The following is a 26,128-nucleotide window of genomic DNA, read 5'->3' on the forward strand; positions in this document are numbered from 1 at the left end:
TCAGCCAGGAATCCTGGCTCAGAGACGTGTTACAAATTTCACAAGACACAGCCTGAGCAGGGGTCTGGACTCCTCTACCCCCCTGTCACGAGAGCAAGGCCAAGTACTCGATGCAGAGCGGAGATGAGTCCAACCTGCATGCTGCCCACACAGGGCTGTTCCATGTACATTCAGGAAAGCTTGGTTTGGATTAGACCTGTATCCACCAGGGTGTTCAGGTGTGACACTGCACAGCATTTTTAGACACCTGCCTCCCAAGGTGGAAATCACAGCTCTCACGCAACACTCAATTTCCAAGGAGCGGACCATAAAGCGGGGTGCTATTTAAGCAAAAAATAACCAGTTTACCTTGTTCTTCCCACTCCATTGAAGGGAAGAACCACGTGTGAGCTCTGGGCATATCCAAAGGTCTCTATTATTCTGCTGTCAAGACCGGACCATTTGACTTCTTCATTTCTATTTATAAACACAGTTAGGTATTACAAGAGCCAGACTATTTAACCATGAAGATTGTCAAAATAGATAATGTATTGTGTCTCACTGAATTACGAACTGGCTGGGTGCCTAGCCTTTTGACTGCAAAGGTCCACTCCATCATAGCTCCAGCAATGTCTTCTATCTACTTCAAAAAAGTTTTGAAAAACAGACAACTGTGAAATGACTGTATGGATCATACAAATTATAACTGTTAATCCTTCTATTGGTTAACTGCATGCAGTTACTAGATCTGATGCCAACTTAGAGAGAGTAATACCTTACCAGAAAATGTAGCCGATTACCTTCATTCTAATGAGTTACCACTCAGTGGTGATCTCTTGCAGTATCCACACTGACGTGTGCTCAGAGAAGTAAGGGTGTTAACTTACTCTACTGGAACTAGTTCTCCGATAAATTGTTTTCCTTATGTATTTAGGGAGCACACGTGCATCCACAGTGCGATCAAAATTAGTATTACATTTCAAAGAACCCAGTACTTAGTGCAGTAGCAGTTACAACACAGTGACTTTTTATGAGGACCATGAAATTTTATTTGACTCAGCGAAGGCATTGCTTGTATCTGCTTCCAAAATATTTGAGTTAGAAAACTAATGGCATTTAAGTGGGTTAATATTGGTTAATAAACCCATAGAAAAACTGTAATAAAGCCTATAACAAGTATGGCAAATCTAATATGGTTAGGAAAACATCCTCTTTTGAGAGGAGAACACTGAAACAAAACAATAACCCAGAAAATGCACATTGACTCCAAGTTAAAATACCACAGCTTGCCTTTATATGAAATTGTATTAGCTAATCTTTTGGAGGAAAATACAAATTAAATACTGCTTTGATTTATAAAATGCTTGACAGCCAATCATTAACCTGCACACATGCACTGAAAAAAGTGCAAGCACATTCTGTTGCCCTAGGAAGGGACTTCTTTTAAAGTGGCAGGGTTTATCCAGGTATGGATGTAGTCAGCAAAACTTCTATTTCATTTAAAAGCAAAATATGATGTAGTATTGCAATACAGTAGTATTATTAATATAAAACTATAACTTCAGGAATTTCATGTCTATGGTTACAACATTTGTATCAATGCCAAGATAATGCCAGCACATCAATACGTAGTCAATCTGAAAAGCAAGCACAAAAAATCTACAGCAGAAATGGTCATATTTTAACCAGGTGTTTATCAACCTTGTGTGCTAAAAGCTAAAGCATCGTCATGACTTCCATATTGTTAAGTGTCTTTAGCTTAGAAAAATTAACCAATCTCTGTATCACAGTATTACTACAGCATTGTAACTGTCTCTCTACAGATATTTTCCCACCCTTATTTTGTTTTTTGCTGTTCCTACTTCCCAGGCTTTCAGACTGAAGATGGAGAGAGTATTAGAGGGACTCTTGCCTCCCTAAACAACTACTCAAGAAATCAGAGAAGGAATCTGAAAGGATCTCACATACTTCATTCTAGGTTTGCCTTCACTTTACAGCACCTAGACAATTTGTATTTATTTTGCTGCCAGATGCAAAAACAGCCAGCTTTAGATGGGGACTTTCTCTTTGGTATTATCATAACTTCAATATCTTTTAGAGAAACCTGAAACTTTTAAGGGAGCAAAGAGATAATCTACTAGTTTCTTATCCATCTCTTAATTATATGTTTCTAAATGTCACATAGAAAGGGGGTTTTACCTGGAACTGTCATAAACCAGCCTATTTAATGGTATCTGTGTACCTGACTTGGCACTATAAATTCATTGTACACTGTAATATTTCTATTCAAGCTATAATTTTTTTAAAACCAACAGAAAATTGTAAAGCAGAGACCAATTGATTGCTGGCTATATTTAACAAAATTCAGCTCAGTCCTCAAAAACAATGCGGTGTGCTTCCCTGCTTTTAATTTCCTTATTCTTCTTAACTGTTATCTTTTTTAAAGCACTAATAAAAGAGATTTTCCTTATAGGACAACATATTTATTCAGATCAAAGATTCACAACTGAGATGTTCCCTATCAGTGGCCATTTCATAAGAAGGCAGAATAGTACATCTGTTAACTTCACTGTTGCGTAATAGCACAGGAGGAGCAACCAAGAGCAAAGCAGGCAAATCCACAGCAATTTACTGCTTTGTAACCCAAACCAGAGCTTTAAATTCAGCTTGAAAAAAATACAGGAAACACTACTGTAGCTGGACAAAACAAAAACAAAGGTAGTTTCTTTGTGGCAAGATATACTTAGTAAGCAGACTCTTACATTCTGCAAGACTTCCCATTTTTGGATGAAGCCCCTGCAGAAGAAAACTGCAGAGAAATAAGGCCTAAGGCATTGCTGCCACATGAGCGTCACAAAAACGTCACACTGAAAGCAACTGCTCAGCCAACCACAGGCAGAAAAAAGGACTCTGTAGTATTCCGGAATGTAGTGCAGACTTATAAGGGCCAAACCCAAGTAACAGAAAGGTAAACGCTTCCCCTAAAGAAATAAAAGCATACTTTTATTTTATTTCTGATTGATAATTATCATGACTGGTGGCAGGCTGGAATATGCTAAAATTTCTCCAAGCAGCATTTTGAACTGTTTTGACTAAATAAATGAACCTACTTTGAATGTGTTGCACATGTAAAGAAAATCTTAAAACACATTATGTATTTACATCTGACATACTGAACAAATGAAATGTTTTCTGTAGTAAGTGAAACCAGATTAATTATGTCTTTTCACCATGCCCCTACAAGATTTTAGAGGTAGTAGACATTATCCTCCCACAGCTCATTGTTATTCACAGGTGAAGAGGAGGAAAACCAGCTTCCCTATTTTTTAACTCCCAGTTGGTTTCTCAGTGATTTGATTTCTCTTCATTCTGTGTGAATGAAATAGTTACTGAACTAAACTAATGAATAACAGCAAGAAGTATTTTCTCTGCATCTGCAGAGAAGACTAGTGTTGTCAAAAAAACCCCAATTAATACTGAAGAAAACTCTAACTCTGGTGCTTAACCATTACTTTCAGTTGTTCTGTGGTGTGGCTCCTCTTAAAAACTTCAATAACAGATGCTCCAGCTAGATGTAACAACAAGAACTACTGAAAAACCTGGATGTGTAGTCCATGCTGATAAAAGAATCAAAAAATATGCTGCATTGGGATACATGAAGGATTATCAGTGTGTTACATTACATTTATCGCACATCCAGAAAATAGGATTATCACCAGTGAGATCCTTAGCAGACAATGTGATTGAGCAGTTCTACAATAAAACAGGAACAGATGGATGTGTAACTGCAGAAGAGTATTAACATGCGAAGAGTGGAGGTTTTCAACCTATTAGTCAGGACTCAGGTGGACAAAGTCCTAGGAAACCCGGATCAGTGTTGAGCATGATCTGAGCAAGGGGTTGAACTAGATGACCTCCTGGCTTACCCTCCAACCTGAGTGATCCCATGATTACATCAAGTCTGGGGCTTCACGTAAGGGAAAGTGTTTAGTCTTGTCAAGGACTGTGAAATCTCTTCCTTGTTTGCAAAACACAGATATCTCTAGAATGACTCCAGCTGATCACGAAATCTTAAACACTGCAAGTGTCTTCACAATTTACCGAAGGACTTTTCCTACAGTCATTACAGGTTTAAGCTTCACATGAGGACACTGGTGCACAGACACTGCAGCTATAGTACTGGGTCTTGTACAAATGTCTCCTTGCTAGGAAGACTTCAAACGTGGGGAAAAAAAGGACACAGAGCAACTGAAGATTTGAGTTTAAATTTGTATAATAGACTATCACTAACTAATATGTACTCAGTAGCATCTGATTGCTATTTTATATGTTCATATAGAAACAACCAAAAAAACCCCTATCCAAACCCCCATCCATTTAAAACTGGAGATCATTCTGTGATTGCAGCGTCTGCAAAGACTAGCTAGGCTCAACTCAGCCATCAGAATAAAGACAAGCTATTTGTGCACGTTTAGGCATGTATCTGTAACTGACACTCAGAAAGAGCAAAGACAAGTAGCCGGTTATTTCATTGCCATTTATGCTGTCTAAACAGGTCAGGAAGTTCTTACATACACACTTACATACCGGTACTGCCTTTAAAAGCTGCTGTTTGATTTTTCAAATGTAATCACAGATTACATCTCTGGTGACTGTTCAAAATCTGTTTCTATCTCCATGAAACCAAAAGACATTGAAACCAATAGTTTTGTCTTTTACATGTAATTTTACAGTCCACTGTTTCCCAGTCATACAAAGAATTCTTACTCACATCCTGGGTCCAACTTTCGGTTCACATTAAACTGATGCTATGCATTCTTTGGTGAGGTCCTCATCCTGGTATTTTTTCCTGGCTCTTTCCAAGTCTTGGTGTCAGCAGCAAACTAACACCAATTCAGCTTTTAACCAAGATGCATAATGCTGATAAAAAATTGTCACTTAAGTATCTGTAAGGCAAGTTGCATGTGAAATGCAGCACTAATGTATTTTCTGGAAAAGGCTTATTAAAATTTTGTAGGTAGTCTTTCCAACAGCTAATGGTATATTATTAAAAGGGCTTATCAACTGGGGGAGTGTTTTAAGGACTTGCATTTCCATAGGTTGTCATTGGCATCTGCGTGCAATGTAGACAAGACACTAACAAACTAGGATGATAATGGTTTATTTTCACTTTTTGGAATCTTCTGACAATTAACATGTAAGAGGCAAGATATGGATGTAGTCACGCAGTTATTTTCTCTGTTGCTGCTAAAGGCTGAAATCAAAGCTTCAGTTTGTCTTGGGATATTGGAGTCTTCCAGTTTAACACCTTAGATGTGTACACTTCAAAAATTGGCTAGCTTCAAAAGGAGTCTACCATTACTCACCATTGCCCCCTAAAACTAGAGGAAGAACCCTGAATCTTAAAGCGTATTTATGGTACCATAATCAGATCTACTGTGGTCTGCAGAGATATATTCAGCTAGAAGAGAGAACAAGGAGACTGTAGTGGGAGGGACTGTTGCTACCTCTCTCCGTACAATAAATCCTGCCCTACATATCCTACACACACTCGTCTTCACAATCAAGATTCATCCATTTGCATTATATGTCCTGTAACTTTTTCCTCCTTTGTTCAGTCCTGTAGTACATTCTGGGTGGGATCTCACAGTATGCAATGTTCTTTGAGCTTTCTACTCTACTGATGCTGGCGGCTGCCTAACTTTAACTGCAGCAAAGTTTTTGAAAAATCTCACTTTTTCTAATCATATGTAGCATGAAATGAATATGCAAAGCCTCTATGAAGGACTTTCAGATCAGTCACACTGAAGTCTGGTCTGTAACTGAGTCTTATATGCACCCTCAGGTGAAATTAGATTGCTGTTGTCTTGGGTTTTTTAATTCTTCCTTGATGTTCAGAACATTTGATAAAATATGTGGATGCTAGCTTCATATCCTACATATTAAGATGAGAAATATTCTCTAGTGCTGTTAAACAATATTGTATTACTGGCTTATTTGAAGAAACTGTGAAGAAAAATTACAGCTAGTAAGTATTACAGCAAAGTCTACATAAACTTTTAATATTTACAACTAGGACTTCAAAAGAAACTGAAAAGGAAACCTACTAGAACTCATAGCACAAGGTACAAAGCACTGGAAAAACGTATTTTCTTATACCTCATGACATCATCCAGTGAAGCAACAACAGCTAATTTCATTGTCACATGTTATAGATAAACTGAAGCCCACAGAGTTTACAAACTCTCCCGTGATGACATGTTAAAGCTCAGGACATTATGGAACAAGATGACAGTCAAAACTCCTGACTGAACGAGACTCACTAAATAATCCTTCTGCCCTTGATAGAAGACAGTTGGCAGAAATTCTTCAAGATTTGAATATCTCCCTCCCTTATAGACATCTTTGAAAGGTCATACTTAAATATAGATGTACGCACTTCTAAATAAACACCACTTGTGTCTTGCTGATAAAACTATACCCATATACCACTTGCTGATAAAGTTATGCCCATATGATAAGTCTATCATGGAAAAAAATAATTTTCAGTTACAGACCCCAGTAATGAGTGGAAAAGTTGCACTATAAATTTAAGAGAGTCTTCTCTGTGCTCCAGTTTGTCTATTTACCAGATTAAACATGTATTTCTAATTGGCATCTGCTTCATGGCAGAAAGCCTTCATCCAGCCTTGGTCTAATTTTCTATGCCTTGAACCTTCAATCTCATGTACACACAAACTGAAGATAAGATGCTAGCAATATCAAATGATAATGATGTGTATTCATATGACTAAGATGTAAATGGCAACACAGGGTGCAAACTACAGGCCTTAAAACCGGATGAAGAATGCACAGAAGTTCAAGCACTAACAAAGCTAAATCCTCATTTGGAAGACAGTAGAACAACAATAAAACCAGCTAATTTTCAAAGCGAAATTGTCAGAAGCAAATTTGGACTATGATTAATCAAGAATATAAACACCTAAAATTCTTTTGCTGCCATGATTGTTTACTACTAATTAAGCAGATAATTTTTTCACACTCCATTTGCAGCAACATCTTCTGTTTGAAGTGTTGTAAAGATGTTCTGTTTGTCCAACACAGAAACAAACACTTGTAAATTTCCCTTTTTGATGGTTCTACACTTTGATCAATTTAGTTCCTTTTATGACTTCAGGAAAACCGGCTTTTGGAGATTTATTCAATTTCCTGAGAACTGGCTGTATGAAACAACTGATGACCACTAACTTTGGCTCTTTATATTGTTGTCCCATGTCACAGCTGAGGCGAGATAAAAATAAAGCTGTGGAAAAGCCAGATTAAGCATGAGTATCAATATTGCTTCCTTTTGTTGCTGTGGTTGGACGTACTTGGACATACTTGGTGAACAGAAAAGATCCAAAGCATGGTTTGTTCACAGACCTGCCAGAAGATGAAGAGGGAAAGAAGGATGTTTATAATGGAAGTAGGTCTGATCGCTGTAAGCTGAAAGCTCAAATCAGATAAATCACTTAGGATGTAGATTTTCAAATGATAAAAATTTGGAAGTCATTGCCATAAGATTACAGATTAAAATGGTGGCTACTCTCAAAATTAGGGGTATCTGGAAGCTATCTACTACATTTAACTGGTGTTCTACGGAAGCAGATACACAACCTTATCTGAGTGTAAAGAGCAAAGGTGGTCTTCCAGTGCTGGGTCCAGCACAGGATGAACCAAGCAGAGTAAAACAGTTGACTCTCTGACTCTAGGAGTTTGTTATTAGGGTTCACTCATGCCTTTTTGATATTCTTCTAATAGATGGTTTTATATCTTCAGACTTTCTTTTTAGACCGTTTTCTTTAATTAAGTCAAAGACCTTTTTAGGCCACATAGCTGAAAGAGATACTAGGGAATTATTCAGAAAAGATTAATTTCATGCTCTGGGATGGGAATGTGAAAAATGTACTCACTATAAAAACATGCTCGGAAAACATTCTTGTGAGAAAAAGAGTAAACCATAAACCCTTATTCTCCCCACAGAAAAGTGTTAATTAATGAGATCACCAAAAACTGCAAACATAAAACATAAATCCAAAAAAATATAAAACCCGAAAGAGTTTGTGAATTAACTTGACATATGTTCCACTTCACCACATGAATACTTGTTCTATATCCCACGTCCTCCTTTCTTTTATATATAATTGTAAGTACATGTACACATACTCTCTCTTATGTATCTCAAAACCTTTGGGGATAGGGTTGCCATTGCCTTTTCTCCTGAAAGAAGGTGATGCGCTGCGCAGCTATGAAAGCTGGACCTCCTCGTGGGCTGCCCCAGCTAAACGACCGCAGGCTGCACTTACAAGCGGCGAGAGGAAGGCGCGCAGCCCGACCCCACTCTCCTGCGCGAAGGCAGGCGCCCGGGAGCCAAGCGGCAGGCTGCCTGTAGGCAGGGCTCGGCTGCGAGGCCTCACCGAGCTGCCCACAGCTGCCCCCGTCTCCCCCGGGAGGAAGAGGGCGAGCTGCACACGACTGCCCCTCGAGCCCAGTGGCGCCCGCAGGGCACCCCTCAAGCACCGCTGCCAACCAGCAGCCGACAGCAGCGACAAAACAGGGCACACAAATGCCAGTGGTACATAGGCTTAAGCACTTATGTAACCACAGACTACAAAACATGCTAATAAGTAAGGGCACACACAAAATTCGGCATCAGGAAGGCTGCCAGAACAACGTGTTCCTCTCCAAAGTGTGCACCCAGCCGCCTCAGCCCAGCTTTCGAGAAGGACCTTTCAGGCAGAAGGACCCAGCTCAGGAAAACAGGGCTTTGATCCATGAGGATCCAAGTCTGACCAAATACTGACGATACTTCTTTGCAATCTCCGTCACTGCAACTCACTGACCCTTTATGACTTTTCAAACAAATAATGAATATTGGAGAAAAAACTGTCCAGCACAGTGAAGCAATAATCCATGGACACGAAACGCATTCCTCATTTCTCTCCCCATTCAACTCCGCAGCTACATGAAGACAGTAGCACAGTAAACAAGCCTCCTCCTCCTCAACACACTTCAAGTCATTCTTCCCACACACAGCTGCCACTATCATGCATATTTCAAAGCCTCCATCTGGGCTTGACAACTGTACCTTCCTTTCTTCCAGCCAACAGAAATACACATCCTACTCAAACAGGCATTGACGGTATCGCGCTGTTTATTTCAGAAAAGAAGCTGATCCACAAGTAGGTCATGTGGGTGGAAGCCCCCATACTAACCTACATGTTCACCGTGTAGGTTAGAGCTACCCTACATTCATTTTTCCATCTTTCCAGCTATAAACTGTCTCCAGGCAGCACGTGAGGATTTGTGGTACTTGTCCAGGCTGCTGAATGCCTGGTTCTTCTGAATAAACACCTACTGCTCACACAGGGATTAACTTCACAGTATACACCCAGCAGGTTCAACATTTCCCAGATTCTTCATTTACGCCGCATGTGCTACACAGTGCAGGTACACCTCCTTCCGTCCAGAAATACGGCAATAATCCCCACAGCTGCTGCAGACTTTGAGGACGCCCTGAACTCAGCATACACAGGGGCCAGAACTCCCGGCTGGGGCCTCCTCTTTTTCTCCTGAAGGTCAACTGTCCCTGCTGCAGCTATCCCTCTTGATGCTCTCCCTGCTGCAGCAACCACCCACTCTGCACCCATGGCAGCAGCCTACGTTCGACCATTTAAATAGCTGTGTCTCTTCCTTCCTCCCTCACCAGCAGCTTGGACTCAGCTCACCCTTCCTATACCATCAAATGCACCTTCCTGCATCCACACGCAAACAAGCACCCTGCCTCTCTCCATCCCCTCCTCTGCAGCAGCTGGGGAGGCAGGCGTTGAGGACAGCGTCTGTTGCAACACTGGGAAGGGCTGAGGCCAAGATAGGATAGGGCCTTTATCTTGGCGAGCAGAAGAAGGTGGGGCCAAAACAAGAGCCAGTGTGGTTGCTCCTGCTCCACCAAGGGGTGGCACATGCCTTCATTCACACCTGATGGCGATGTCCACACACCTCCCATCTCTTTGCGCACAGCAGTAGCAGCAAGTGAGTCAGCGGGTGAGATGGGGCAAACTGGAGGTGACGTTTGATTATCTGGACAGTGCTGCTTGAATAGCCAGTCTCAACTCCAGCCCCACCCCACCCTGCAAAAAACCCCAAAGGCTGAATGGGAATAATCTATGGGCAGCCTCTGTCCCACAAATCACCTCCTGGACCACCTGAGATTAACGATGTTTTAACATATAGATTACACAACTAAGACAATTCCTTAAGGATTTTAATGACTGTACGTCCAGCCAATTTTAGTGTCTTGCATGCTAGGCTTGCACTTGGTTTAAATCATGGCTCTCTGCAGAGAGATGGTGTGAGGCTTAGCTAGCTAGTACTTCCTAAGTGCTTGGAGATCTTGGAATAAAAGGTGCAATGGCACTACAAAGCAATTTTACTCTTAGTAAGATACTTGCTACCAAGATTTATTAATTTTGCCCTAAAGAGAAATCAGATCTCCATCTATATGTGCATTCCTTCTTTCTTTGAAGATGAAAAATGAAGGAGATAAATGGTACAAATACAAGTATCCATAAAGAGAACTGACAAGATTGGCTATTTGGAATAGGCGCTTTTCATCTGTTTATACTATTTACCTATGCTTTCTTTTGGGAAGACCACCAAGGAGGAAAACTGCAAAGTAAACTCCATGGAAAGATACCTTCTACCCAGAGCACTCATTCATTATAGGTCATATGGAAAGAGATGTGGCCTAGATTTTGCCACTCTGCAGCCACTACCTGTCTTCCTACTTTAACAGCATTTCCAACAAGCTGAGATATGGCCTTAATTTTCCTTAAGCTGATCATACAGGTTTTAAAATTTTTCTTTGATATTTGTCATAGTGTTTTGGAGGTCACCCAGGCATTTTATGCAGACTGCTGGTACACTTAATCATTTCAGTGACTTCCTGCAGTAAATCAGGAGACATTATATTAATAAAAGATGGGGCTGTTCCAGGTCTGATTCATAATGCTGAATACCCATCTACCTGGCTTTAAAAGAGTCCTTTAAAAAGGTCAGTTTACTCTATGGAATTCTGAGTATCCAGGATACGTCTTCTCTCACACAAGATATATACACTTGAGGCCAGCACCCTGAAAGGTACAGAAAACACTGGAGTGATTCAGAACAAGGGCTCACAGCTGTCTGCACCACAACCTAGCCAAACAGTTCTTGTCTGAAAATACACCACTGAGATACAGGCACAGCACGCAAATAAGCATCTCACAAAACAAGTTTACCTCCATCACTGCACTTCTTTGTCTGGCAAACACTGTTTAGTCATTCATTGAGCACAAGACCCAAGACAGGCAAAATACCAGGTCTGAGAGGGAAAGATTGGCCAAAAGTGGACTTTGCTTGTACCATACTATTAATATTTGGTTACTTCTTCAAAATACTTATTAATCCCTGCAATCAGGATGTATCTAATAAAAAAAAAAAAAAGAGATTAAACATTTGTTTTCTGGATTTGACTTGTCATCACATCCCTCCTGACTTTTCTGTATTTCAAATTCAAGTTTGCTTTCACTATCTCACACAGCACAGGTACAATTCCTATGAAACAAGGGTAACATTTATGAATAATTTGCAACTTTCAGTATTATGTTGCTCTCATGACATTGGTCTTGCTCTTGCTGAAGGAAAATAAAACAAGTTTTCCATTAATACAGCTGGCAAAATATTTCTGAATAACAATTTCTCACTGCAAAGGCTGATTCCTTTGTAATGTAATTTTGTCCAAGTATCTTAATGAAGACAATCAAGTGTTTTGTTTTCACTTGGTTGGTCCAACTGCACCGAAACCATGAATTTCAAATACTTTTTCTAAATCTCTTCCCCCCCCGCCCCCAAGAAATTGCGAGATTGACTTTTTTGTCCTATCCGGAACAAATTCATAATTTCTAAATTTACAATCACACCAGAATAGACATTAAAAAAACAAAACAAAACAAAAAATCTTCAATACTTTAGGGTCTTATGGGGCAAGGTGCTGAAAACTCTCACATTTCTAACTTGCATGCAGCATGGCATGGATGCTGAGTACCACGCAGAACTGGAAGTCTGACCTCAACTGCTATGCAAACCAAGCAGAACAAATGTGGATACTACAGAGAGAATAGCTTCCCATTAGCTGCCAGAAGTAATGCCAAAATACCTCTGTAGATCAAGACCCGTGCGAGATCCAGACCTTATGTGACATTATGTGACAAGGCAGTTGTGAGCATTGGTTCCAACAACATGCCACACAGATCAAACCCCATGGTAGGGCCAGACTCCCTGCAAAAAGTGGCATCGAGACCAAAGTGCTCCCATCAAAACACTGCACGCAGCCTGCAACCCACCCCTGTGCTGGGCACAGGAAGGCTAACCAGGCAGGCTACGGACGCTAGGTGGGTCATGCATTGAGCACTCCTTGTTCCACCTATCACTTGACTATTTGGTTGACCTATGTTAAAAGACATTCTTGAATCTAAAGCACCTAGTCCAGTCAGAATTTTACTTGTATCAACTCATATTTTAGCGACCTGATTTTACACTCCTGTTTTTGTGTGTGCCTACTGGGCACATGTTCAGCCCTGCTACTGGCTGTACGTGGGGGCACAGAGCCATGGCAGGCTCATCTCTACCAGGCTACTGTATTTGACAAACCCTAACAAGAATGAAAATGCTTCCATGTAGGTTTGAGTAGAAAATTACCACTGTGAAATGCAGATTTCTCTCTTCCCCTATTTCTAAATTGCAACAGGTGTGTCTGCATGCACTCCCAATCCATCCACACAAACAAGGAGTAAGTACTTATATATGTTCACATGAAAAAAAAGCTGCTTCTATTAGCCACAGTAAGAGCCAACAAGCTAAGCAATGTTAAAAAATATTTTTGTTCGCCTCACTGAATACAGCAGATTTCAAACCTCACAATGACTATTATAAGTTTTCTTATTAGGAAATATAAAATACAATTTAAATCATTTCAGCATCTCATTTAAAATACATAATTTACAAAAAAGAAAAGATGGAAAATGTCTGAATACTGATTCCTGATTCCAAGCATTATTTTGATTTTTCAACTTAAACATCAATTTCTATCAAGGACCTGCTTCTGAATTGGAAAATTTATCATAAAAATTTGAATGGCAGACTACCAAAAAGTGACAAGATTTTAACACCATAATAAACACCAGGATCTTGATCCATTATGCTTAACACTTATGGGAGTTTTTTCCTGTAACTAGGATGCTCAAAATCTTGTTCAAAAACAGAAAGCAAAGCTAAGAGTCTTATGTAACAGCATAATTTCAAAAGTGGTGTCTTTAAGGCTATCACCACACCAAAATCAAGCTTTTCTGACGGAAGACGACTGATTCTTCATTGTTTTGGGTCTACACAGGGTGCTTTAAAAAGACAAGAGAATGACACTATTCTCCTGGTCAGTTATTTGGGAAGGACAGGGTGAGGATGCAGAAAACAACAGAAGACAGTGAATGCTCTGGGAGAAAAGACGTGGATGTGTGAATGGTGAGAAGGAGTATGAGGAGTGCTGTGGGGATAAGAAAAGCAGCACTAGACAGGAAAACACAGGCTTCTGGAAGAGGACTGGGTATGCAATTGGAACTGGTATACAGAGCTGAAATATCAAGTAGACTGTGCTGGGTAAGAAGAGATTAGAAGGAATGGGGAAAGGGATGTTGCACAGGCCGGTTCCTGTAAGGAAAAATGGGGATAAAATATAGTGATAGCTAACAGCAACCTGTAACTGAGGAGCCTGACTGGGTGATAAGGGGCATGAATGGATCAGGACGAAGTGGGAGCACTTCAATTCAAAGCCAGCAGTGGATGAACAGAATCATCCCTTGCACACCCTCAAAGACATTCATGTTTTGCTTATATGTTGTAGGTCGAATTTTAAAATCAAGAAGTTCAGATCCACAGGCTCAAACCCCCAAAGCAGGAGGTCCCTCCACCCTTTTCTAAAATACATCCCTGTAAAATACATCTCATAATTTTAACTCAGCCTTATAATTAATGGGGAACAAACCAGCTTTGATTTAATTTGACAATAACATTTTAGTAGCTTCTGCCCCAAACCTTGAGAAAAATAAAATAAAACTTAGCCTGAAATGCCATATGACTTAATAGCATAGAATATAATCTCTGGTGTTTAGACGTGTTTAGCTTCTGAAATTATACGGGCATTGAGTCAAGGAGATTTGAATACTAATCTTCTATAATCATATGTTAGAATTAGAAACAATCATTAGCTTCTTAATAAATACAGGAATATCCCTTTCTAGCCATGGTAGGTCATGAGACAGCTGACCTGAAAGCTGTTTGGTCTCTCTTATTAGCTAGAGTTCTTTGACACTCAAAAACTTAACAGCGTCTGGTACCTCAAACCACTGTAATCTTCTATCCATGGTTCATTAATTGGTCACCTAAACTGACTTCAGTAGTAGCAGGCCAATTGACTCTTAGATGTGCACAGCATATGGAGAGACTATAGAATAGAGCAGCTTTTATGAACAGTTTGTATTTTCAAGTTATGTGCAGAGTAAGTAACTATTATGTCAAGCATACACAAAGATGCATATGCATCTCCGAACACCCCAAATCCCTTTCAGCCTCCTGAACGTCCAGCTTAAAAGTGCTGTGCAGCAGGTCCACACAGTAGAGGTTTCCTTCGTGACTCACACATTCTTAGGACTCACTTCCTCAGACCTACAGGAATGCAGGTAATTGTGTCTAATGCACACACAAATTCGCAGTTCTTGGAATACAGCTATAACAAGTAAACTCAGGTCAAGAAAGTTTTCACAGCATGGAGTTTCAATTCGTTCGTAAGCTTAAGTGAACAGCAAATGGGGACCTCTGCATCTGTCACTGCATATGGCTTCTAACTAAGGACAAAGTTTTGCAAGCACCCTCCACTGAGCAGAAGCATGCTAAGCCAAACAAGTTATGTGCAGGGAAGCGGTGCCATGCCACCAGTGAGGGGGGGGTTGTATGTGGGGAAATTGTGTGGGTGTGTGAGAGGAAGAAATGGGGGTGAGGACAAGGAAGGGGAGGAAGTCTGAAGGAGGAAACACATGCTGTTTTAGCAGAGAAACACCAGCCACTTTGTATCCCCACCCGTTGTTTTCCCTCACTTCGTCCTCATATCCAGCAGTCAAATATCCAAATAGCAGTTTGTCACAACACAGGGCTGATCAGCATGGTGCACTCTCTCACCTGCACACCCCAGGTACAAAGTGCTGTCATCTACTGGACCTTCCTTTTCTCTCCCACCTTCTCTACTTGCATCCTTTGCAGAGCTGCGCCTGCGCAAGCACTGGCCATAAACAACTTGCATCTTCTCTAGGGTCAAGGGTCCTGTTGCAGTGCCTCAGGATCATACACAGATGCTAGCCTGGACTTTAGCTGTATGAAATGCTTCCACCACTTCAGCCACAAGCTTGTTAAGCATCTCACAAAGAAAACATCCCTTTTGCATTCATGCATTTTATCAATTCACATAGCAGCATTTAAAATCAGCAGTTTCTTTTTCTTCCTTTTGCATCTGATCAAGTACATTTAGCAACATATGCCACCTGTGCTCTGCATGTGGAACTCCCACTCCTACAGAGTTCTACTAATACTAGCAATAATAATTAATAACCATTTGTTACTTATGTGCTGCCAGGATCAGAAGGCTTCAAGACACCTGATAAAATATATGCAAATAGGGGGGGAAGAGTGAGTAAATTTACACTCAGGTACACAAAGAACTAGGTTTAAAAAATATACAGACAGCACTGTCCAAAACCACAAATGAGCCAATCAATTCCTAACAGAGTAAAATTGAAATGCTAAGTCCCTGTAAAACCAACTCAGTCTGAAGTGTCTAGCAGCATTTGTAGAGGTAAGATTCAGCCTCTTAAATTGTTTCACTTAAACTAAATCATTGCAAACACCCTCCACCCCTTGTAAATTGCTTTACAAGTTAGCAAGGAATTAGCAAAGGATTTGACATTCTGCTCTTCTGCACATTCTGCTCTAGTTTATCTTTACCGGGACACCTAATATCCAGCTAGTAAAAATCCAGTGGTACTAGTTTTGTTTTAAGCTATACTGTAGAGAGTCCTCGAGCACTTTGAAACAACTAACCTGACAGACAACTGTGGCAAAAATACCTGAGCTGTGTCAGTTGCACACAGATCTAAGTGGACATTATTATATAATTGCACTCTTTGGCAAGTATTTGTTTGGAAAACCTACTGTAAACAGGATGCTTCTAAGGGCAGTGGCAAGACAAGATGCCCAAGGAATGCAAGTGGCATTCAAATGTTGCTTTCAAACTCTCGAGGGAAAATCGCACGGACTTACCTAAGTTGCCAGGAGCCTTCATAAAAATGAAAATCAGGTTTGATTTTCTCCTAGCATTTCACATGAGCTTAACCTGTTTCCAACCAACAGAATCTCTAAATTTTGCAGTATACTGCAAAAAAACCCAACAAGCAACACCAACTATATGCCAAGAGAGTGTAAAATATCCTGAGGTAACTGGGAAAATGCCAATGAAAATCCTCTAAATGCTTAATCACAGTTCTAATTGGGAGAGGAACTTGTTTTTAAGTCTTACCAAAACATGTTTATAAATTTTAATTTACTTTAGGTTCTTCCTCTCCAAAAAGGCTGGAAGTTTTACTTCAGCTTCCAACCGAATTTGTTTTTTCTTCAGATTTCAGTTAACTTTTCCATTCACTAAAGTTAAACACAGCTTTTTCAGTGGTAGCAAATTTAACTATGTTGAGTTGAAAAAATCTTGCATCATACATAGTAAGAATAACAGAACAAAGGCCGTAAGGTTTTGAAGACTAATAACAAATTTACAGCTCTGGAAAATATCATATGGAAAAAATTTGTTTATTCAAATAAATGCAGCAGGCAAATAAGGCAAAATTTGAAAAAGCTTTCATTAGAAGGAAGAAAGCTTTTCATATTTACCCACTCAAAGAGTGAACAAGGAGTTTGTGCTTCACTTTGGTCTTCAAATTAAGCCAAGGCATTGTCAATTTTTTTTCTACCTCATATGCCATATATACCTGGATGTGCAAGGTGAGAAGACCAGGCCTCAGATTCAGATACTTAAAAGAAAAAAACATACATTGAGAGGAAACTGATGTTTTTCATGCGTGTATTGCGAGCAATAGCATCACTTTTGTTTCAAATATAGGAACATCCAATGTGAACTTATTACACACCAATACTTGTTGCACTCCTGAATTCTGCAAAAAGCACACAAACCTGTCACTGGTGTTGATCTTTTTAACATTTACTGATTGGAGTTGCATTAGCAATTAAAACTCCAAATGACAAGGAATTCTGCACCCATGCTGAGCTCCTCCCAACATCAGAGTCTGTATTAAAGCACTGCAATTAGAAAAATGTTTTCTAAATACTGCATTAGGATAGGCAGGCACTGACAACTCCAATTATTAAATATGGAAAGCTGCAGCACAGAGAGGACTGCCTGTAATGGAAGGAATCTGAGATATTTTTCTTTTATTGTTTTGTTCAGGTAAATACACACACTTGGCATAATCCGTTGTAATGAATCTACATTATACCATGTTTAATACACTGCAGATTGCCTATTTTTTAAACTTTGTTTTATTACATTTTATTGTGGTTTTACTTTGTTCAAATCTTCAAACTTACTTCTGTGGAATGACAGGGGTTTGTAATTTCATAAAGGGTTTTTTTTTCTATTTATAGGTTTAAACAACTTCATATTTTGTTGTACTGTGGCATACTGGCACATTTGAATTTTCCACAATGCCGATAATAAAAGATTTTTATCATGTGAGCGTTTCCCCATTTTCAGATAGAGTGATCGAGTTTGGGTTTTTTTTTTTTTTTCAGCCTAAGGACAAAAGAAGTAACTACCCACATGGACTTCTACTCTGCAAGTCTTTGTACATCCTCAGGTTGATACAACTGCAAAGATTCAAGTAGAATTTGATTTTTGTTTGAAATGTTTTTAATTTAAAACACGAAGTTTGCAATTTTCTGTATTAGTTAAGAATATTATTTGATAGGTTATATAGACATTTACTACAACTTAAGGTGGTTGCTCTCTCAAAATTTATTTCTTGTATAAGCTTATATGGCCTCATTAAGATAACACAAATATAAGGTCAAAAATACATCAATTAAATATTTTGTTATATACTTATATTCACAGCAAATTAGGACAGCCCAGAACCCCAACTTTAACTGCAGCATAGAACAATAACATTGAACACTAGATGTGTTGCTCTTGTCTAAACTAATTGTTTAAAATATTTAATAATTTTGTCATATGGAGGCATATAAAATTATCTGAGTTATCCTTACCACTGTAATAAAATTGTAAAGAAAATCATTCAACTGTAATACAACATAAATAGGATTTTTTTTTTCAAAGGGGAACAGAAAGACTACTAAACCAGCTTCTTGGAGTTGTCATCATTTGCAACTGTTCTGGCAAAACTCTACAGACTTTACACTGGTTTAAAACATAGCACTGTTACCTATCACTTACATACTCCAAGTTATAAAATAATATTACTGCCATGAGTTAAATCTATCATCATAGCAAGTGATCCCAATTTGTCCTCTCTTCCACTCTCTTCCTTTCCCCTGCCAACCCTACTGCCAACACAAATACTTCAAGACAGCCATAACTTTCCTAAGAATTCCCAAACTAAATGTTCAACGTATTTAAGTCCAATTGTAAAATAAATACATGCTAATGCAATGTGAAAATAACTCTTCAATGTAGTGCTCAAATTCCACTCAATCTGTAATAGCGCTACCAAAAGCAAATGGAAAACATGGGTCTATGAATAAGAAATGGTGATACTATTACATTTTTATTACTGCATTGACAGCACTATACGTAACTGTTTCTTTGACATGTTTAGAGCCTGAGAGGGAAAAAGAAAGCTCTGAAACACGCACTTATTAAAAGGTTCCCTTACATATGTCATTGTCTTTTCCCTCAAATGCATTAAGCACCATTAAGACACCTCACCTTGTTATTCCTCAAAAAGCAATCCCCTGCTTTCTTTCTCTAACTGATGAACACTCTGTTGACTGCATTCTCAGAACACTGAGATATTTAGACATGGTGATGAATTACCTCTGGGAATAATACATAATAATATTTCACACTTCTGTAATCTTTTCACCCAAAAGCCATAAAGCACTTGAATATGAGGGTAACTTTACAGATGATGAAAGAGGAAAGCAGAAGATGAAATTCATTTTACTAAAGGAAATCCTGGAAAAGAGTCATAGTTATATTCCATAGAGCGTGGGATGTGTTTTCACTTTTGTCCTCTGTGTTGTGGTAAGTTTAACCCATTGTCGTGGTTTAGCCCCAGCCAGCAACTAAGCACCATGCAGCCGCTCGCTCACTCCCCCTACCCCGATGGGATGGGGGAGAGAATCGGAGGAGTAAGAGTGAGAAACACTCCTGGGGTGAGATAAGAACAGTTTAATAATTGAAATAAAATAAAGTAAAATAATAATAATAACAATATAATAATAATATACAAAGCAAGTGATGCACAATGCAATTGCTCACCACCTGACGACCGACAGACAGCTCCCGAGCAGCGATCGCTCCTCCCCAGCCAACCCCCCCCAGTTTCTATACTGAGCATGACATCATATGGTATGGAATAGCCCTTTGGTCAGTTTGGATCAACTATTCTGGCTGTGCCCCCTCCCAGTTTCTTGTGTACCTGGCAGAGCATGGGAAGCTGAAAAGTCCTTGACTAGCATGAGCAGTACTTAGCAACAACTAAAAACATCAGTGTGTTATCAACATTCTTCTCCTACTAAATCCAAAACACAGCACTATGCCTGCTACTAGGAAGAAAATTAACTCTATCCCAGCCGAAACCAGGACACCCATATAGTTAGCAAGGAAACTTGCTCAACTTCAGATACCACACCAATGGCACGGTTTCTTATTCCTTAATTCTGAAACTTCTGGCCTCTGACATTTTCTGGTCATCTTACTTCCTATCAGTATGACTAAATCCAAATTGGGCACAAATCACCTATAATTTTTAGCCATGCTTTGTTACGCTATCTTTTTTTGCTGTCTAGTAATTCTATCTCATATAATTTAATAACTAATCAAATACACTAAATAAATAAATGATGACTCTACTAACTCTAGTTTCCAGTCCTATTGTTAACACGCCCCTCTGAAATTTTCCAAAGACAAGAAATGAACTAAGTTCTGATGACTTATTTAAACTTAATCAAACTAAACCTAAAGGCACTTTCTGCAAAACAAATACAACATGTACTAGCAAAAAATGTACTGGGAGCAGAGTTTATACCTGTTTTTTGTAGAACTCAGTCTGCCAGACAACATATAAAAGTTCTTACACAGACATCCTGCTATTTCTTTCAAAGGAATAATAAAAGTATAAGATTTATATATGAGCAAAATCAATTCCTCTCTAGCGTTGGCAGCCCTGAATCAAGTGGTATGAACACCCACATTAACATTCTGTTATTCAAAATAGGACCCTTAATCATAATCATAAAACATAACACTTGAGACAACTTCCAAAAATCTAACCTTGCATTTTGTCTCTATAACTACCCTGTTCAGCCTATCAGAGAGACCTTAAGATTAAAAAAAAAAAAAAAGCCATTTTGTTAATGCCCAATAGTATCTTGGTTTACTCTAGCTTCTTTTTCACAGAAACTGCAGAATGAAAATTAGAAGCAATTTAGACCAGCGCACCCCTTACTAAGGAGATACATAATTATTTTAACTCTAAGCTACTTTTCTGCTAATTATCATACACACCCAAACACAAAAAGTAGAACTGGTCTTTCAGCACTCACAGGCTCCACTTTATTCCAGAATACAAATTCTATTTATTTTTGCCTCCTCTCACAACAACAGTAAGAGAGCCAAGAGAAACGGAAGAACAAAACTTAACCCCTGCAACAGCAAGGATCCCAACATTTTAGACAAGTTGGTGCAACGGATCCCTCAACAAATGCGTATTTATAAAGGCAGGTGTGTGGTTGCAGTGTATGCGGGATGACCCAGTTATCTTTAATTCAAGTACTGTTATCTTTAATTCAGCAACTTCAAGTACTTCTAGAACTGAACAAACAGCGGTACAAGTTGGGAAAATTTCTGAGACACTTCCATAGCTGACAAACTTGTTGCAAAGAATCATTCTGTCCTGGCATAATTTTCACCTTAACTTTCAACTATGAGGCTCAACAATGAATTTACGGGTTGTGGTGCAGGACAGTGCAGCAGTCCACTACTAAAGCACAAAATGGTGAATCTGAGTCTAACGAAGGCAGCTATACAAGAAATTTTAGGCACAACTTTTGAAATATCCTGTCTGAATCCGGTTCTTTGCCGTTTTCACAGGAACTAACTTCGGGGCTCGGTTTGTGTTGTGAGGCTAAGTGAAAACAACATCTTGCAGTTTTGAACTAACCTCAATGTTCAGTTCAATAATTTGATCTGCTGCACCCACTGACTGATCTTGGCAGCAACTCCTTTCCTCTTCATAGCTGAGTTTCCCACTCTATAGATGACAAAAAGGATACTGCTCTCTTTTCTGAAGTGTTTTGGAATCCACAGGTACTAGGCAGATACCTTTACCATCTTTTGAATAAGTGGGATAAGCACCTACCACCTCTACATACCAGGGAGAAAGTCTAAAGTGGAGAAATGATTGTTAGTAGCAACAGTGAGGAGCATCACCAGTGTAATGACAAGACATACTGCCAGTACATTGCTTCATAAACCAGAAAAATATTCCATTGACATGGGTGTTTTAGGGAATGTTGCCACCACAGTCACAACTGCAAAAAACCTGAGTCAGTCATCAGAATGACAGTAGTTAAAAGTAGTCATCAGTTTTGCTTATTTTCTTAATTCAAGGACAGGAGAGACTAAGCATAAACATTGGCAACCAAGAAAATCTGACATACAAAATATTACGGATGGACAGGGACATTACAGTCTTTAGCACTGTATTAAGCAACTTCCTTGTAATCCTCAACTTCTGTAAAAAGTGTGAGGGCTGTAAGTCTACTGTTCAGATTAATGCACACATTTACAATACTTTACTGTGCCTTCTGTTTTAGAGTCCGAACTACTAGTTTTTCATAATTTGACTCAAAATTATATTACCTGCAGATAACCATAAATCATTTCACATAGCACCTCTGCAAAGCCAGCTGCCTAAGTCTCCAAGACATTTACTGATGCTGAGACTGGAAAGGAATGTCCCTTTACAACCGAACAGATGAAAAAAAATCCAAATTACTTTTCAGATTCAAGTCATAAACTCACTTTTCTCAAAAACTGGTAGTTTTTGGAAACAGAAAGAACTTCTACGTGCTTCTGTGATGTCAAAGATGAAATCTCTGCTTGTGGAGGTACAATCTGTAGCAAGAACACACGTCTGCCAAGACTCTGGCATTGATGATATTTTGTCTAGACTGCCTTTGAATGTGACTGACACAGGAACACTGCACATGGTTGAGGAAACTGAAACTTATGGAAGAGCATTTCAAGACTTAGTCAACATACAGTATTTTGGAAGTGTGCCTAACATCCTCCAACCACACCTCCTGGTATCCTCCTCAGGAATCTAACAGTTTTTGTTTCTTCAAGTGTCCCGCTTGTCCCAGGAGACAGAAATATAGATTTGCTTAGATAAGAGGCTACCAGGGCCATTTGGACATAAGTAAGTATTGTTAACAAGTGGAGAGGTTTCTGTGCTGGCTGGTCACTGAGAAAGGCATTCACGTCGTTGAATTGCGTGTTATTTGGAAGGAATGAAGACTGTAAGGAATTGATAACCTTTTCTCAACTATTGGACCTGACTATGAGAAACACATGATAACTATTAGGTAAAGGACAGAAATTACTAGCTGCAGTTGATAACTGTTCTAGACATTTTAGAAAGCACTACATATTTACCTTGACCTTTAGGGCCATGACAGAAGTAGCATGAACCATGTGCATGCTTTGGTGGTCCACATGAACTTGCCACAGAGAGCAGGCTGTAATTTTTAGGAAATGATGAAAACCGTGTACTGTCAAATGTTATTTTCACCGTATGACAGTCTTAGTTCACTTAATCCTCAAGCAACTGTCAAGGCTAGGAGAACAGACATAAAGGTGAAGGAGACTCAAAGACAAGATCACATCGGCTTTTAGCTTTAGTTGGTTCACTCCCAATTCAACTGCCACTGAAGTCAACAGCTCCCCCCTAACTTACTGGGACTTGATGTTAGCATTCTATCAATTAATATTACTGACAGTACTGTCCATCAGCCCAAAAGGAAAAAAAAAAAAAAATTAGATTCGAGCTTGCCTTCCAGAAAAACATCAGGCCTTAAGATGCCCTTTTACAATCGCAGTAAAAGCACTAGTTATGGCTGTGGCTCCTCAGAGATCCAGCAAATTTTTGGCACCCAACACAAAAATTATCCCATCTAAATGCAAAATAAGGTCGGTGCTTCTTCTCTCCAAATAAAATACGGACCTCAGTCAACCTTAGCTTAATGCTGATACAGAAATTTGCACACTTGACCTGCCAGGTTAATAGTGTTTGAGTTTGGTCTCCAAACTCACAAACTCAGCCCACTGACTGGATACGAAGTGTGTAAGCAATAGTAGCAACGCTTGTGAATCTACAGTGAGATTCTGAGAGAGGTTTTATCACTGGGAAGCACTGATATACTTGCATTTTGGGACTTTTCGGTAACTCGGCAGGAACTGAAAAATGTCTCACCTGTTTACACTGTGTATTCAAAGTAAAAAAAACTACTTTGATCTAGGTACTAGGTGTAAGTTGGCTATCATATTTCTGAACCTGAAACCAAGTTTCTCCTCCCATCTCTTCTCTTCCTCCTGCCCCTTCTCCTCCCACCCGCACTAGGGGAACACTGTTGTGGTGGTGGCAAGGCTAGGAAGCTCAGGGCAAAACCAGGCCCTGACCAGCACCTGGTGTTTTCCAGCAGGCCAGCATGCTCGTGACTGTTCCAGATCTGGACCCTTATGAAGAAAAGTGAAATGAAACATCTTTTGTTTTGTAGGCTCGTTTATGGGTTTGCAACCAAAACTAACTGGATCCGGCAAGTTGGGTTGTCCAACATTTTTTGTGTCGCTCTCACACACTTGCACCTGTTGGGGACGGATGCCTCGGATGGGCCAAAGGGAGCAAGGCATGTTTTCTATGTTGACAGCACATGGGAGCCAAACGCTGGGACCAGCAGGTTCTGGTGTCTACTGTCAGCCATTAAAAAAGGCGAAACACAGCACCAGCGCTGCGGTGGCAGGGCGTCGGGCGCACCTTCCCCACGGCCGCTCACCCGCAGCAGCCCCTCGGCTTTGTCCGTGTCTTTCTCCGTTCAAACCACCCGGCTCCGCCGCCGCCGTGTCCGGCCGCCTTCTCCCACGGCCGGCCCCGGAGTCACAACATGTCGCCGGCCCCGCTTTAAGGTCACCTCATGGCGCTGCCGTCGAGCGGGGCCGCCGGGGGCCGCGACGCGCCCGGCCCGCTGCCGCGCGGGGCCGCGGCCGTTCAACGGCCAGCCCGAGGGAGGGGGCAGGGCCACGGGCGCCGGGGGCACTTACCAGGTCTATGAAGGTCAGAAATTTCCAGCTGCCTCCATAGGTCTGATGCGCGGGCATGTCAATGGCCTTGTAATTGCACAGGATGGAGCAATAGGACAGGAGGATGGCGGCGCGCAGCACCTGGCAGGGCACCAGCGCCATGTTGCACGCGCTGCGCCGGGGCGGCCTCGGCGGCGGCGGCGGCGGCGGGCCGCGAGCCAGCTCGGGGCGCACTTCCGCGTCTGTGCGTGTGTGTGCGCGCGTGTGTGTGTGCGCGTGTCTGCGCGCCCCCGCGGGCGGGACTCCGAGAGCCCCCGCGCCGCCTTCGGCCCCGGCCGGGGCGGGGCGGAGCGGAGCGGAGGGGCCGCGCTGTGCGGCGGCGGCGGCGGCGGCGGCGGGTGGAGGGGTGGTTGGCGGCGGCGCTGCCGGCAGCAGCCTGGCTGGCGAGGGCTCGGCGCGCTCCCGAGCCGCAGCTCCGCGGCCGGGCCGGGCGGGAAGGGGCCGTGCCGTCCCCGAGGGAGCGGAGGGGCATGTCGTCCCGCCCCCATCGCCTTCCGCCGCGCCGCGCCGCTCCGGCGGCGGTAGGCGCCCGGCGGCTGGCAGGTGCGGGCGGCGCGGCCCCGCCCGCGGGCCCCGCGGCCCTCAGGCGCGCTGCCCCCGGGAGGGCACGAGCGTGAGCACGGGCAGCACGTTATTTGCGGAACCTGGTTGCCCGCGTTTTCAAGCAAAATAATAATAAAAATACGCTGCAGCAGCAATTACGGGTTTTAATCGGCGCACCGCGAAACGCTGTCGCGCCCATCTCCCTGACGGGGGGCGGCGGGGCGCAGGGCCCGGCCGCCGTTGAGGGGGCCCGGAGCGGGCGGCCCCGCGCGCCACCAGCTGACCGCGCCGGAGCCAATGGGCTGCGGGCTGAGGGCGCGCGGCGGCCGTTGGAGCAGGTGTCACCGCCCCGCGGCCCGCAGGGGCGGGGTCGTGCGCGGCCGGGCCCGGGGGAGGCGGCCGGGCCCAAGGGGGCCCCGGCCGTAGGCCCTGTGCCGCGCCGCCGCTCCGCGGTTGCCGTACGCTGTCCGTACCGCTGCCCCGGCGCGTTTGTCCGTTCACGTGTGCTTCTGAGGCGCGGGCGAGTCCTCAGCGTTTCCATCCGTCGCACACACGCAGAATTGCTAGAAGTGCGCTTTCCGAGACCTGCAGCCGCTATACCACGGGAACCTAATTTTCCCTGGATTAAAATGTTGGGTGAAGTACCAGCATTATACGGATACTTTCTCAGTGGTGGACCTGATGGCGGCAGCGGTGTTCCTGGTTGTAACTGGCCTCTTGGTAATACTGTCACCGGGGACCAAGAGGTCATCGTGAAGGTTCATGCCCTCAGCTCTGATGCGTGGTGGCTTCCTGATCTCTGAGGAGGCACAAAACACA

At 41.7% G+C, this 26,128-nt stretch overlaps 1 protein-coding gene across 3 annotated transcripts in view; it reads right to left on the bottom strand.

Moving 5' to 3' along the window:
- The window catches only part of AIG1 (androgen induced 1), a 125,336-nt gene extending 100,459 nt beyond the window's left edge, over positions 1–24,877 (bottom strand). For all 3 annotated transcript variants that reach the window (XM_075707209.1, XM_075707207.1, XM_075707206.1), the window contains exon 1: positions 24,728–24,877. In XM_075707209.1, coding sequence (XP_075563324.1) covers positions 24,728–24,868 — 141 coding nt within the window. In that variant the 5' untranslated portion in view covers positions 24,869–24,877. The remainder of the gene's footprint in view (positions 1–24,727) is intronic.
- Positions 24,878–26,128: the final 1,251 nt, after the last annotated feature.

Source organism: Pelecanus crispus, chromosome 3, assembly GCF_030463565.1.
Source record: "Pelecanus crispus isolate bPelCri1 chromosome 3, bPelCri1.pri, whole genome shotgun sequence".
Taxonomy (NCBI): Eukaryota; Metazoa; Chordata; class Aves; order Pelecaniformes; family Pelecanidae; genus Pelecanus; species Pelecanus crispus.